The sequence below is a fragment of the Pyrgilauda ruficollis genome, unplaced genomic scaffold (assembly GCF_017590135.1).
Source record: "Pyrgilauda ruficollis isolate IOZ18807 unplaced genomic scaffold, ASM1759013v1 scaffold80, whole genome shotgun sequence".
Classification (NCBI taxonomy): Eukaryota; Metazoa; Chordata; class Aves; order Passeriformes; family Passeridae; genus Pyrgilauda; species Pyrgilauda ruficollis.
The window spans coordinates 58,949-74,360 of NW_024529933.1; the positions used below are offsets into that span (position 1 = coordinate 58,949).

At 42.8% G+C, this 15,412-nt stretch overlaps 1 protein-coding gene across 2 annotated transcripts; it reads right to left on the reverse strand.

Annotated features, from left to right (window-relative positions):
- Positions 1-5,416: 5,416 nt before the first annotated feature.
- On the reverse strand, positions 5,417-14,387 carry TIGAR (TP53 induced glycolysis regulatory phosphatase). Of its 2 annotated transcripts, none has more exons than XM_041487507.1 (6): positions 14,185-14,387; positions 13,010-13,047; positions 11,053-11,174; positions 8,350-8,427; positions 7,301-7,411; positions 5,417-6,877 (listed from the first exon to the last, which is right to left on the reverse strand). In XM_041487507.1, the coding sequence occupies exons 1-6, from the start codon at positions 14,214-14,216 to the stop codon at positions 6,419-6,421; spliced, it is 840 nt and encodes a 279-aa protein (XP_041343441.1). In that variant the 5' UTR covers positions 14,217-14,387; the 3' UTR covers positions 5,417-6,418. The 2 variants fall into 2 exon arrangements, with proteins under 2 accessions (XP_041343441.1, XP_041343442.1); XM_041487508.1 differs by having other exon boundaries at positions 6,748-6,877; positions 7,296-7,411; positions 14,185-14,348.
- Positions 14,388-15,412: the final 1,025 nt, after the last annotated feature.

Genomic DNA, 15,412 nt, shown 5'->3' on the forward strand with positions numbered 1-15,412 from the left:
TATGGAAATAAAGATCATTAATTCTGCATATTTCCAACTCAGAGAGAAGTACCAGGATTAATAATAATCAGTAGTGTGTTAAACAGGACGATTTGTTTTGCATAATACTAAACTCTACAGGGGGGAAACAATTTTACATTTTATAAGGATCAAAGGATTAATATTGAGACTATAATGAAGACTCTCATCTAATGAGTCAAAATTAGGTTTGTATTTAGAAAAGGAATGTCCAGTTAGCATCCATGCTTGTATTCAGCTCTGAGCAGGTATCAGATGCTTTATACTTGTAGGAGTGAAATTACTGTTAATCAGATCTCTAATGGCGACAAAACCCTTTCCCTAGCTTGGTTTATGCTTTGGGTAAGTTCACTTTGAAAAAGCTGTTCTTGATGAACTCTGCAGAAATCAGGTGCAAGGCAATGATGAGCAGCACAAAATCCAGTGTGGCAGAGATTTGTTTTTATTTTGTGGGGTTTGTTTGCATGTCAAAACACAGATTGTTCTGCTCTGTTTATTTAGAGTATTTATCAGCCTGACAACAATTTGAAGTGATACACTGCTCCTCACTGTGCTCATAGCAACATACAAAAAAAAATTAGGTTGGATGCTGTTCTTTTTCTCATGAAGTAGTTCACTGAAGCCACTGGAGTTACATCAGTGCAACAAAATCAAAATAAGAACCCCCTGTGCTTCTTGCTTTCATTTAATTTTTTTCTGGATTTAGCATAGCAGCAGGACTGCTGCCAGCTTTTAAAATAATCTCTTTTCCCCCCCATATTTATATATATACACAATATCTCTTTATCTACCACATCAAACTCATTATGTTGGAAAAGTCATAGGTCCCTGATTCTGCTCTTAGAATAGTCTTCCTAGATGGAGAGATTCCTAATTAGTATAAATATTTAGGAGCACAGGACAAGCCAAATGATCAGGATTAGTCCAAGAGTTCCATCTCCTGGAATTTGTTTTTCTGAAGTTATTCCTTTTTTAATTAATTTCTGAAGGAAAAGAGCGATTCTAAGGAATTAAGGAATTGCAGGCAGGCAGACAGTTGTGCTTTTTCTTGCTTATTCAAAATACAGCAAGACTTTTTAACTTGCTATCTATACAGTGGAGAGGTGTGATTTTATTTATGTCCTATTTTGATCTTTTTACTTGATTCCTATACCATTATTCTTGGCTTTTGCTCTTTGAGAGCTCTGGACTTCAAGTTTGCATTTTGCATTAATTGTTGGAAGCTCCTCTCTAGGACTGAGGCAACTGCCCTACAACAACTGGAACCATTAAAAGTTCTGTCCACATTAAATTTTGATGGGATTTATTGGTGGGGTTAAATCTATAGACCATCTCTAAATTCCTACACTAGAACAGAGTAAGAAAGTTTGCTCACTCTATCAGTAGCCAGGGGATAAGTAAGCTAAGACTGAATACACGGTGGATTTCCACCAAAAAAACCATATATGTAACTACAGGCAACTTTATCAAAACTTAAAAGAATTTATTCTTCAATGGAAATGCTAGCAATCATCAGCTAGTAAGAAAGCATTACTTATTTATGTCACAGTATTTATTTATTTATTTGAGTGGGTCTTAAATCCTGCAGAATATTTATAAGTATTTACAATAATGTATTATAGAGACTATTTCCTTTTTAAAAAAGTACCAATAAACTTTTCCATTATCTCCAAATGGTGGACTCTGCATTGTCTGTTCAAGCTCCCCCTTCCAGAAGTACTTGAGTGAACAAATAAATGGTAGCAGCAGTGTCTGAAAATTTTTGTGTGCTGCTGTCCCCTGTGACTGCCAGCCTCACAGGTTTCAGATTCCCAAGTGTCTCATGCACCCCAAATATAAAAGTTATGTGAAAGATTATGAGAAAAACAGTGTCTTAGTAGGTCTAGACTGACCATGAAGGGATTTGAACCTCTATTGGGAAATGTCTTATTCAAGCAATGGGAAATCACAGGTCAGTCAGTTCAGTCCTGCTGGGAATTGTTTATGATCCTGGCTCAAAGATCTTGGGATAAAAGATACTTGGTAAATTAAAAGCCTCTGCAGGGAGGGCTCTGAGCAGGGCCCAGGCTCTGCTCCAGGGGCCCAGCAATGGCACCAGAGGAACAAGCAGGGACTGATCCCAGAAATTCCATCTGGACATGAGGCAGAACTTCTGTCCTGCGCAGTGACTGAGCCCTGAACAGGTTGCCCAGAGAGGGTGTGGAGTCTCCTCACTGGGGATATTCCAAACCCATGTGGACACAATCCTGTGCCCTGTGCTCTAGGATGGCTCTGCAGAAGCAGGGAGGAGGCACCACATGAGCCACTGTCAGGGTCCAGCCGGACCCATTCTGTGAAGATTCAAACAGTTGTAAGATTGGAAGTTCATCATTTCCTCCTCTGCATGCTATTCTGCCGCACATAGTTATTGATGATGCCTTCTCACTAATAATTTACATTCCTGTATTTTTATTTGAAGTCGTTAGAAAAAAAATTGCCCCCTAAAGGCCTTAAATAGCAGCTTTTCTCCAGTTCAGTGGTTGACCTTGGACATTCCTACTTCTATGCCCACTAATTCCTTGCATACCTTCTTCACCATGTTTTTTCTCCTGAGCAACATTGATCTTTACCAGCTGAGCTGATGGTTTCTATTGTGGCATTAAGCATTCAATTAAGATTCACCTAGATCATATTTAATTTTTCCCTTGCCTATACATTAGTTACTTCATCAAAGAACTACCCATTTAGTCGAGTGTGAACTATTTATGGTAAAAACTCATTTAATTAGATTCCAAGTTTCACTTACCTCTCTTGTCTGTAATAACTCTTTCCTTCAGAATTGGTTGCATTAACCATTATTTAAATTTCTTTGGAGAATTAGAATTGTGTGATTCTTGGGAGTGTCCCATGTAGGGCCAGGAGCTGGACTCAGTGATTCGTGTGAGTGCTTTCCAGCTCAGGATATTTCACTATTCTAAAACTAATTTTGTGATTCTTTTTTTCACCTCAGCTTTTACATTCAGTAAATTCACTTTTCAATGGCCAGCTGTTCCAAAACACATTCAGGACTTTTTACAGTCAAGTGTGCTGCACCACATCATCTATGGCTGGATGACCCAACTGGGCATCAGAGGGAAAGAGTTCTGCCTGGAGCATTCCTTTGGTGACCAGTACCAGCCTGGTACTCAAGATTCCTGGGTTTTATCCCAGTATTCTCCTGTGCGTTGTGCTCTGTGCCCTCAGAGCCCTCCTGCCAGGCTCTGGTACTCAGGCAAGTAATGCACTGCCACATGGGGTCCCTGCAACCTGGGAACCCCAAAGCTGTTTGCAGGTGACAGCAGAGCTGTCTGTCACATGAGACCCTCCTGAATGGCACTGGAGTCACCACACACACAGATGCCCCACAGTGGCTCTGCCATATCCATGGACACCAAGAAGCAGCTCACAAATCACCGTGCAGTTCATTTGTGCCATGCAGCTGTGCCATTTGCCTGGGACTACCAAGATCTAAAAACCTCCAGCTCATGGCCAAAGCCCTCAAAAGCAGGACACATCTGGGGGAAATCTGACATATTTTAAGTCCAGGCATGTAGGTTGTGGATCTGAGGCAGCCAAAAGCTTGGATATAGAATGCATCTATTTAAATTATGTTCTAATTTTTTTTTTTTTAAAGGGAAAAACCTCCTCCTTTTGCAAAGGCATGGCTATGTCTGCACAACAGTCTTCAACAGAGAACTGTGGGAATAGAGAAAATATCTTTGCTTTAGAGGAAGGAAACTGATACTACCAGAGCCCTCTGCCTAACAACTGCTTGAGGAGAGGCAGACCTGTGAGGAGATGGAGCCAGCATCCATTGCCACTACTGAGTAGCCCCTCAAATATGTTCTGTTACTATTCCTAACAGACCTATCTATTGCTGCAGCTCTCCTTTTCCAGGATCCCAATAAACTGTACAGATTTACTGTACACATGCACAAGAGTCACTTGACCAAAAAAAGATTTAGTCTCAGTGTTGATGTAGAAACTTAAAAGAGAAGTACTACACACAGACCGCAAGAAAACAGCTTTTAGAATTAGCTGCAGAAGCTTCCAAAATTAGTGACTTTTTAATGCAGAGAGAACCTGACATGTGCCATAACAAAAGAGAAATAACAAATGCAACTATTTTAGGGCAGGCTATAAACCCACCTAGACTGGTGTCTTGTCTCCAGCAATGTCAACAGCAGATACTGAGGGAAAAAGCACATCTGGGCAACTGTAGGACACTCTTGACTGCTTGTACTCCCTTGGCCACTGGCAGATGTGTTTGCAGCATTTTAGTGTGTTTTACAAAGCATGAATTGGGAGATTCTGATGCATTTTCACTGAAAAATGTGACTCCATTAAGATAGGGGCTGTTCAGAAAACCTGAGTGGTTTCACCCTTTCTTATTTTTCCTTGTTAGGCACCATGGTATCATCTACTTGCCCTGTGTGAGACTTACAAGAGGAAAGAATTTGGTAACAGTAAGTTAAAGAAAACAATCACACAGGCTTCTTAGGCTGGATTTAAATTTTAATGACCTAAAAATTAAAAAAAAAAGGAAGGTAAAGCATATTATAGAAGAAGAGTCAAAAATCCCTCTGGGAATAGTGTGACCCAAGCAGTGGCAAAGCACTTAACAAAGCAGATGTTCTCCTAAGTTATGGCATCAGCAACAAGAAGAAAATATTAATTACCTGCTTGAGAGCAGGCAAGAAACATAAAGAAACTTTTTAAAGTGAGAAGCACCCCAACCACTAGTGTGTTTTGAAATATTTGATGAAATGACAGACTTAGGGAGAAAACTGTGTCACGTCTCCACTCATCCTCTCACATTTTCAATTCCATTAAGTATTGATGATTGATTCCAAGAAGAATTGATGGAATGACTGGCAAAATTCAGGACGTTGCAGTTCCAGGGGAGTTTCAGCAGTTTAAAGCACTGGCAGGAGAATTCCCTGCTATGTAAGTGGCGTGCCTGAAATAAACTGGCACTACCAGGAACAGGCAAATTCAGAATGAACTCCTGCCCCATTCTCCTACCATTAACTCTGTTAGAAGTCATAATTAAGCTTTTCTATCTTCATTGGCTCTGACCATCAATTTGGTATTGAGGAGCCTTCCAGGAAGATGCATTTCACAAAGAGCTTGAGGAATCCATGCAAAAGTCATACTCCCATTTTAGCTTCCTGTGAAGAATTAACTCCTTCAGTATATTGAGAAGGAATTATTTTTTTACTGAAAAAGAGCTATGGAAACTTTTAAACAACATCAACCCTAAGAGTCTTTTTCACAGTAAAAGGCCAGGAAGGAAAAAAGTTATGTGATCTGAGCAAAGCTTCACAGGGCAATATTAAGAAAGATTTTTACCTCAAAAGAAATACATATGAAATGGGAGTTCTATTCAGGAGCCTTTAATTTTTTTTTTTTTTTAACAGGTCTAAAATATGCAAATGAAGGAAAAATACGTGAATCTTATAAATAACATAAATCAGATAAGCTCACACTGTAACACCACAAACACCCCAGTGGGGAAAGAATGCAGTATTAACACCAACAGTCACCAAACAATCAAACTTGCCTCATTCTAGGCAAAAATATTCATAGAATCAAGTGCATGACTGCAGTTGACAGAAGGATTCCAGTCAAGTACAACTCACCCCAGAGAGAAAGTCCCTTTTCCAGAAAAGAGACCATTACTATGTGCACACAAGGTTCCTCATCCTGCTCACAGCTAAAAATAAATACTCTGTGTTTATGTACAGTGCTCTTCGACAGAGATCTTGACAACCTGAACAATTTTTTAGGAAATACTTCTGGCGAGGTAGGTTTATTCCCACATTACAAACTGAAAGGAGACTTGCCCAGAGTCTCACAGATATTCAGTGTCAGAGTCACATCCCTTGGCTCTGCACCAAACCTGTCCCACTGGGCAATGCTCCTTCCTAGGTTCTACTATTGCATTCAAAAATTTATTTTAAGACAACATGTACGTTTCATATTACAATATAGCATTTTGTAATAAAACAAGAATACAGTATAGCTCAGCTTTGAGGTACCACTCCTCTCCTCTCCCCAACCCTTTCACTTGGAGGTAACCAAAATAATTATGGAGTAATGCAAAGGAGTTGTTTGAAATATGTGCTGTAGGAGCAGATATGCAAGTGACTGCAAGTACTATGCTTCTGAGAACAGAGAATATTTGTTTTATTTTACTACTGCCAACTTACACTGGGAACTAGGACCATGCAAATTGTGTTTTTTAAGATGGCAAGCAGTTGCATGTCTCCCTTTTTGCAGTTTAGTGTCAGCAATTCCAGTCAATCCCAGTATACTACAGATACTTTTCCCAAGCTTAGCAAAATTGTGATCTAATTCCACTTTCCCCCCACAGAGAGTCTTAAAACATTTTTGAAGCTACACATTCAGCTCCCACATCCACTAAGTGAGAGTCTTGGTTAAGACAGACACACATGATATTGGGTTTCAACAAATTCCCGTTTTCAAGTTTTATAATGAAATTACTAACTCCAGTATTGGGACTGACAGAAGACAGTTGGGACTTGGTTAAATTTGCCGGTAAGGTACAGTTGAGATCTGAAACCATATAGGCAATCCAGTTCCTCATGTAGGCTCCATGACTCACCACCAAAATATTGGCATCTAATACCGTGGAAGATCCGCTGCCTACAGAGCTCGGCTCCGCCTCACTGCAGTGGCTTATCCAAGGGAAAACAAACTGTTCTCCAGATGTTCCTGAGCTCCTGCCAAGGGCACCAGGCTTGCCATGCTCCTTCTGCTCCAACTCAACAGCCAGCTGGCAGAGGAATTCAAAAAAATCCCTCACACGCTCTCTCACCTGCAGGGACAGGCCAGAAGGAAACATTGTGAAGAACGAAGAGATCGTTGTGAAGCAAGCACAGATTTGGCCTTTCAGAAATCTGACACAAAACTACTTCAGGTAAAAGCCAAAGATTTTTCACAGACAAGGCTCAGAAGTCAATACAAGTTACTGACTGCTGTGAAAACTCCTCTGCCTTCCAGACAACAATTGCTATCATCCTCCTGTAAGCCAGAGCTTCACGAGGAGCCAGTCTCAAAATCAGTATTTTAGTTATAAAGAGTTCCCCATTTGGCAGCCACAGTTATCAGACCAAGAAGTACTTTTTAGCTTAGAGAATATCTCTGGTTGGACTGAGGTCTCAATGGGAAGCCCCCAATAGCTGCAACTGCACTGCTAAAAAAGCCTAGAAAGCAGAGCATAAATAAATAAATACCATACTTCATCCAGTGTTTCTCCTCCAGAAGGTGTGAATGAAGGACATTGCTCTCCAGCATCCTTTGCCATAGCCTTGAGCTCAGCCAAAGGCCTTCCTTCTGCAACACCATATTTCTGTAAAGGAAATGGGGTTTGGCAGGATGAGTCAGGTCTCCTGTACCCCTTCCAGAGGCTGCAAACAGCTCTTCACTTTGTGAAGCTTCAGCTTTGTTTTCTTGTATTCCCAAGGCATAGCTACCTTTTACATTTTATCCCAGTTTTGAGTGAGGAAATATCTTTATAGGTACCCTTTTAAACAGCAGATATATACATACATATATATATATATATGCTGAGTAGACAAATACACTAAGAGCAGCATCTCATTTAAAGCATCTATATTCAAAATATGACCCTCAGTCTGATCTTTGTGTGGAGATTTTTTTCTTCCAATGACACTCATCCCCAGTATACAAAATTCAAATGTCTTTGTGACTGAGGTCACACTGCAAATGCTTCTGTAGGAAGCCCTTCACATGAGGATAAATTCCATTTTCCTTTTGCTTGCAAAAAAGCTACAGGGAATTATTTTTCACATGTAAGAAACCAGTTATTTTCTCTAATGACCTGTGAAGTCTTCACAACAGAGAATGGATCCATCTTCAATTCAGAATTTTTGAAATAGACATAAAAAAAGGAAACAAAACCACACAAGTACCATTGCAATTAAAAGTAAATAATGCTGATTTCAAGTGAAGAACTGGAATTTCCGAGAGAAAAAAGATTCAAACGGAAATGCTACAATCACATGCTGCTCCTTAAACACTAAACCTTACCTTATTTAAATCATGAAAGCAGTTACAACATTCATTCATTTATTTTGGCTCTGCTTCACCCTTCTGCAAACAATTTATTGTCCCTCATTTGAATTATTCAGTTTCCAGTGATTAAAACCACATCAAATAGTGCTCTCCACTGCTAAACCTACCATTCAATAAGCCAAGAGACCCATCAGCAGGAAGCTACATTTTCAAATTGTTCAATATTTGATAACAAATTATTTTGGCACTTACTCTCTCTCGTAGTCTTGCATCGTACTTGATTTCCAAATCTTTGCAAAACCTGTTTTTCCCTAGAATGGCAGCAGCAGTCTAAAAAGTGAATATACAGTCACATCAACTGGACAGAACATAGACACACCACCTTACACCCCCAGAGCCAAGGTGAATCCCACCAGCAGCATCTAACAACCCAAATCAACAAAGCAGAAAGTTTTTCAGCTATCAGTCTGGCAGAATTGGATAGACAGTCCAGGCCAGGCCATAAAAATACAAAAGCAGCACTCTTCTGGCAGTTCCTTCCCAATTCTATGTCCAGAACAGCTGAAGAAAACAGCACCCATGAGAGGTGGCCAGCAGGGTGTACTGGGGTAAGAGCCACATCTTCTCTTGAATAGAACACAGAGCAATCGTGTCCACACATTCTTTACATGTAGCACATGGACCAGACTCACAGCTGTGTTCCCCGGAACTGCTAAGTTAATCCAACTGAAAAAACATCTGACACTGTCTGGCTGCCACAGCCAGTCCTTAGGGCTGGAAGGGACCTCTGGAGATCATCCTGTCCAGGCAGGATCACCTGGAGCAGGTGACACAGGAGCATATCCAGGTGGGTTTGGAATGTCTCCAGAGAGGGAAACTCCAGGCCCCCCCTGGGCAGGTTTTTCAGGGCTCTGCCACCTTCAATGTACAGAAATTCTTCCTCATGTTGGAAGGTGGAACTTTTTGTGTTTTGGTTTGTGTCCACTGCTCCTCATCCTGTCACTGGGCACCAATGGAAAGATCCTAGCACCATCCTCTGACACCCCTTGGAGATATTTCTATGCATTAATGAGATCCCCTCTCAGTCTTCTCCAGACTAACCAGGCCCAGCTCCCTCAGGCTCCCCTCATAAGAGAGACACTCCAGACCCCTCATAATCTCTGTGGCCTCCACTGGGTCCTCTCCTTGTCCTTCTTGGGAACCAGAGGACAGCAGCTCCTGGTTCTTACATGCACCCAAGTGCGAAGGCTGCACTGGCTTCGCAGACAGTTTGGGCTGTGCAAACATCCACACCCAATCAATCTGACATTTAAAGAACTCATTTTGAAAACGCTCCTTGGATTCTAGCGAAAATAAGCAGCCTTGTTGTAATACTGGCACATTTAACGTATTGCTTAGGACAAATTTGTTCTTAGAACTTTAACCTTCTGTCAAAGAGCAAGGCAGAAATAAAGACAGGGTTGAATCCACTTCCTTGTGTATATGCATAGCACAGTTATTTGTATGATTATATGCAGGAATTTCCTCTTTTGCAACAGAACTTGTACATTCCTCTCATGTTACTACACTGTCACTTGAGCTGTGAAGTGACAGTGTAGTAACAGGCCCTTCATAGAACTGCAGCTGCCAAGAAAGCTACACATGGACCACATGGAAACTTCAGCTTTACACATCTTTGGGAAAGCTTTCCCAACATCTGGACAGCTTGTCAAACAAATGGCAAAACAAAGACCTGAATTTTTCCTTTCCTGTATGCAAAGGAAAAATTTCGATCTTTCCCATTAGGAGAGTGCAATTCTGAAAGTGCTCTTCATGGTAAAGGCTGTCTGTAATATAAGAAAAAATATCCCAAATCAATTCCCATAAAGCAGGCACACAGCAAAGACAGCTTTATGAAAGTTAGAAAGCACTCTTAATGTTTTAAAATATCATCACTGCCATTCACACACATAAAGGAAGTGACTCAGGCAGCTATTCTGCATATTTAAAATATCCAGCTATTGCACTCTTCCCTCCTTGTCTCTTTTGTTTTCTGCTTAAGTTGTGCTGCTAGAGCAGTTTCTGGAACTGTGCTGCAAAACTGAGGAGCAGTGTTGATGGTGTATGTTTCGAAGGGAAAAAAAGGAGATTTATACTACATTTGGTTGATCTGGTTTACAACACAGCCTCATAGCAGGACAACACAGCAAAAAGCAAGCAAACAAGAATTGCTTATGAGTTTCAACCCCCTACATGAATACAGAATCAGTAAGAGAAGAGAGAATTAAAGACAGGGCCTCCACAGGAGACATGATCTTCCTAGAACAGCCAACCTCTAACTTTAAAAGTTTTGGTTGCCTAATTTTGAGTATTTCATAATTCTGCACACAAGGTCACATATAATCCCATGTAGTAACTTTTCCTCTTTATTTAATCTGAATTGTATATTTACTGCATCAAAGCAAAAGGTGTGAGATGCCTGACAAAATCCAACATCTCTGCCCATTTAATGATCCTTGTACTGATTTCACAGCAAAACTAGATCTTGCCTGCATTGGTCTGCATTCCTCAAAAGAACACAGCACACAGCCACAGTGCCTGGGACAGCACAACAGTGTCACAGCCAATCTGGTTTGCTTCTTTGGAGAAAAACTCATTTCTGTCTGTGATGATGGGGACCTCAAAGTCCCCATTACTCCTTCAGCAAGAACAATGCTCACGTAAAATAACAGCAAATCATGGAACCATGGACTGGTTTGGGTTGGAGGGGATCTTAGAGATCACACAGTTCCAACCCCCTGCCACAGGCAGGAACACCTACTATCCCAGGTTGCTCAGAGCCCCATCCAATCTGGCCTTGGAGACTTCCAGGGATCCAGGGGCAGCTTTTGGCTCTGTCACTGCATTGTTTTTGCATCACCAACAGCAAGAAAATGCCAGATGTGGGAGCCAGCTGTTGCCTCAAGAAGCACTTACCTGCTTTGCTCGAAGGAGGTCACTTGAAAAGGCGTGGGTAAACTTCACATTACTGAGAAATGAACCAGCAGCATCTGCTTGCCTGAAACCAGTTGCAGAGAGTGGCTCATCCACTCCTTGACCTACAAAATAAAAACCCTACAACATTAAAACATGCAAATTTTAGACCATTTAGCAGCTGACCAGGCATGTCAGCAATTAAGAAACTGCCCAGTCATAAGAAAATCTTTCTTCTTTAGCAAAGCCAGTCCTTAGGAAAAGTCACTACTCTTCTGGTCTTCCCTAAACTCAGCCACACACATTTAATGTTAAAAATGAGTAAAGCCTAGGAAGACAGAAGGATAATTATCAATGATAATTACATTAATCTATATGTTTGACAAATTTAAACATAAAACAGAGACCTACATTTAATAAATGTGACCATTTTTAGAAGGGTCATTAGTCCCTGCAAGAGGTATCTCACAGCTGAAACTTCATAAACAGATTTGTTAAATGTAAATAAGAAAGATGACAATACTGCTGAGAGAATGAGATGCAAACGCAATCTGTTGTGGTCTCTTCCTCTCCACCTCACACACTGACAGTAATGCTCATGCAAGCTGGAGCAAACCCAGTTGCAAAGCAGCAAACCTCCCAAAAATTGTTTCCAGCCAGGAAGTCTGTGAGAATAACTGGTCACAGAGTTCTTGGACAGTGTTGAGAGAAGCAGCACTTTGGAAATCCAGCCTGAGTTGAACAGGTGTGCTCCTGTCACAGCTCAGTCTGCAGGAGAACCCAGAACTGTGGTGGGGGGACAAGCATATAACAGACTGATACATCCACACCTTTCACCCTTTCTAGCTCTGCAAGGAGCCAGAGCAGAGAGAGTGAAATTCCCATCAGATTCAGAACAAAGAAAATAAACTACTTTCACACAGAAAATGCACAATCCAACAGCAAAAGACAGGACACCAGAAGTTCAGAACCTGAGTTCAGAGCACCTCGTCTGTAATTCAGACATGTGAGATGCCTGACCCCAGTGTGTTGGTAAAGGCTTACACTTCTCAATTCATAAAAGGCTTGCTCAAAAACAGAAGCTATGTTCTCTCTACACTGGAGAGGAGCCCTCTACATATCATTTGACCCAAGGAGCTAGGAAATCAAAAGACATCATCAACATTTTTAAGCAAGTAAAGCAGGGGAATTTTCTTTTCTCATTTTATTATGAGCACAAATCCATGTTGCAAGAACTGTAAATAGCAATGCCAGAGGGAGGAAAATATGGAAGCACAATTCTCCTTCACAACATGAAGTATTGTAGGAAGCTCATTTATTCAGAGTACAACCCCAGCTGTGATTTTCCTACAGCAGACATCCAGGCAGCTCAGTGTGTTCAGTTCTGGGTGTACAAGCCAGCAGCCACAAGGATGAAATCCAGTTTTAAAGGCGTCTAATCAAGACAACCTTCCCAGAAAGAGCTGGGATTGAACAATTCAAGCACTTAAACAACCTTTACTTTTCATTCTCCCTTGCCCTCCTGCAGGTTTTTATTGCAAGTAACAGATTCCCTTCTTGATGCAACAGCCCCCTTCACATCAGGATCTTCACCCATTCTTCTGCAGCTCCTTTTCCCAGCCCTTTTGCCAAACTTCCTGTTACTGGGATTTAACACAGTGAGATGGAGTCCTTAGTAAAAGGTGCTGCTACCATTTTATTTGATTACATGCAACATATTTTTTCCCTGTGTAGAAAAAAGAACTCTTCCTGTTAAAACACAATGTGCATCAGCATCTGTTGATATTCTGTGGAGGGAGACTTAAAGTCTTCTGTAACATTATGAAAACCATGTTCTGGCTTACACATAAAGTCTCTAAAGGCTTGCAGTATTATTGCTTAATGACATCTGAGCAGTTGGTGACAGGATTTCACCATGATTTTCCACCTCTAACCAGCTAACAGAATAACTCTTACTAACCTTGCAGTATCTTGTCTTTGTTGTACCTTGTTTCTCCACTGAAAGAGATTGTAAACAACAACAAAAAATTAACTTGTCATACTTTAAGTGGATTTTCAAAAACATTGTTGTATTAAATACCAACAAGAGACAGCAGCACCTGAATGTAAAAAAAATGAGACACGATGCAGCATAAACCCTTTTCAAAACAATGTACACAAACATTTTATAACAATAAAAAAACCATTTTCAAATCAATTCCAATCATGCTGCCAGCTTTTAATGAGACAAAGCCATCTGGAATAAAAGTAAGAGAAGTGATTTCTTAAATTTATCACAAATGCAGCACAATTTATCTGTAACAACTACACCTCCATGCTGGAGAGAACAAAGCTGCAGGAAGACTCTGGAGCCTTCTTTTGACAAGCATGTGTTGCAGCTGATTCTCTGAACTTCACAGGGAGGCAGCTCCAGAGATTATCAAGGGTAGCAGCAGAGCTGCATACCTGGAAGAAATAGAGCCTAGGAAGTCAGAGCAGAAAAAATCATAGACTCATGGAATGGGTTGGAAAAGACTTAAAGATCACCCAGTGCCAACCCCCTGCCACAGGCAGGGACACCTGCCACTATCCCAGCTTGCTCAGAGCCCCATCCAGCCTGGCCTTAAACACTTCCAGGGATGAGGCAACCACAGCTTCTCTGGGCAACCTGTGCCAGGGCCTCAGCACCCTCACAGAGAACTTCTTGTACCTGATAGCCAATCTAAGCCTACCCTCTGTCAGTGTGAAGTCATTCCCCCTTGTTCTGTCACTCCAGGCCCCTTGTTATGTGCCTCTCTCCATCTTTGAGATCACTCCAAAGCCTTCTCTTCTCCAGGCTGAACACTCCCAATTCCCTCAAAAAAAAGTCCAGCCTTCCTACAAATTAAAGAGTTTTCTCCTGACAGCTGCGGAAAGCTGGAGTTAGTAGGTTCAGTCAGCTACAAACCTCTGTCAACAGAGTGGGAGAAAAAAAAGTCACCTTAGGAATTTCACCTGAGTCACAACCACTTTAACGTCTCACGGGAAAAAGGTTCACAGTACCTTTGCCCCGCCTGAGAGCTTTTGCTCAGCTTCCCCCTCCCGCTGCCCGTAACCGAGGAGGGCACGCAGCCGCCGGGGCACGGCCACCGCCGGGGCTGCGCGGTCGGTACTCACTGCCGCACGACTGTCAGCCCGAACCGAACCATGGCGCACGGCAGCTCAGGTGAGCGCAGGTGAACGCAGACGCGTGCCCAAAAGTGCGCGCAGGTGAGTACAGATGTGCCCAGATGTGCGCAGGTGAGCGCACGTCCCACTGCCCGCACTGCGGCGCCGCGCGCCGCGCGGTGATGTCATGCCCCCGCCCCGCGTCCCGCTCTGACGTCACCGGAGGCGGCTCCCGGCTGTAAAGGAGGACTCGGGAAGCGTTTGTGGCTCCGTGAGGGTAGGAGGCAGCTGGCCCTGCTCCCACGCCACAAGCGACACGACGAGAGGGAACGGCCTCACGGGAGGCTCGGGTTGGACATCGGGAAGAAATTCTTCTCCCAAAGAGTTAATCAGCAGTCAGACAGGCGCAGGGCAGCCGTGGAGTCACCGGCCCTGCTGGCATTTCAGCGCCTCGTGGATGTGGCGCCTGCGGACAGGACTCAGTGGTGGGCGTGGCAGTGTGAGGTTTACACCTGGACTGCTGCGCTCTAAATGGTTCCGCATTCTCACTCTGCAATTGCAGTCAGGAGGCTTTCACCTTAAAACTTTGGTTTTCGCAGCGTCTCATGACGCTGGTGTTAAGGAAGCGTCCTGGTCTAAGCATCCCGAAGCCGCTTTGAGTGACACTCGCCGCACCTAAGCTGGGACTGAAGCCCCTTCCAGCTGCGTCCCCCGCACTCACAGTCGGACCGGGTTTCCTTACTGGCTCAGTTCCAGGTTTCCCTTAGCAGAGTCTCAGATGTCCAGTTCTGTAACATACTTCAGTCGCGGTGCAATTACTAAATGGCAAAACAGCAGCCCGAGCTGGTGGCCTTCCAGGAAGGACGCAGCACAAGGGAACCCCTGTGCTTTTACACCCTCACAGATTAAGGGTAGGAAAGTCTGGGTTTTCATCGCCTTCCGTGTCTCTGAGTGTCCATCCCCTGTCCGGTGCCACAGGGCGCTGTGCTGGCCTGAAGGGCTGGCAATTGCCAGCCTCTTGTCTCAGCTGGGCTGCTCCAGAGTCAGCCTGCAGCTCCATTGCAGCTGCACCCTGAGCTCCCTGCACTGTGTTTCTCCACACTGGGACCAGGGGACAGAGCAAGTTTACCCCTTTGCAGAACACAGAATGCTTGGTGATGTTCACTCTGGTTACATCAGCTCAGTTAACACTGACTGGCAGCAGCACTTTGCTCAGAGTAATATCAATACATTGATA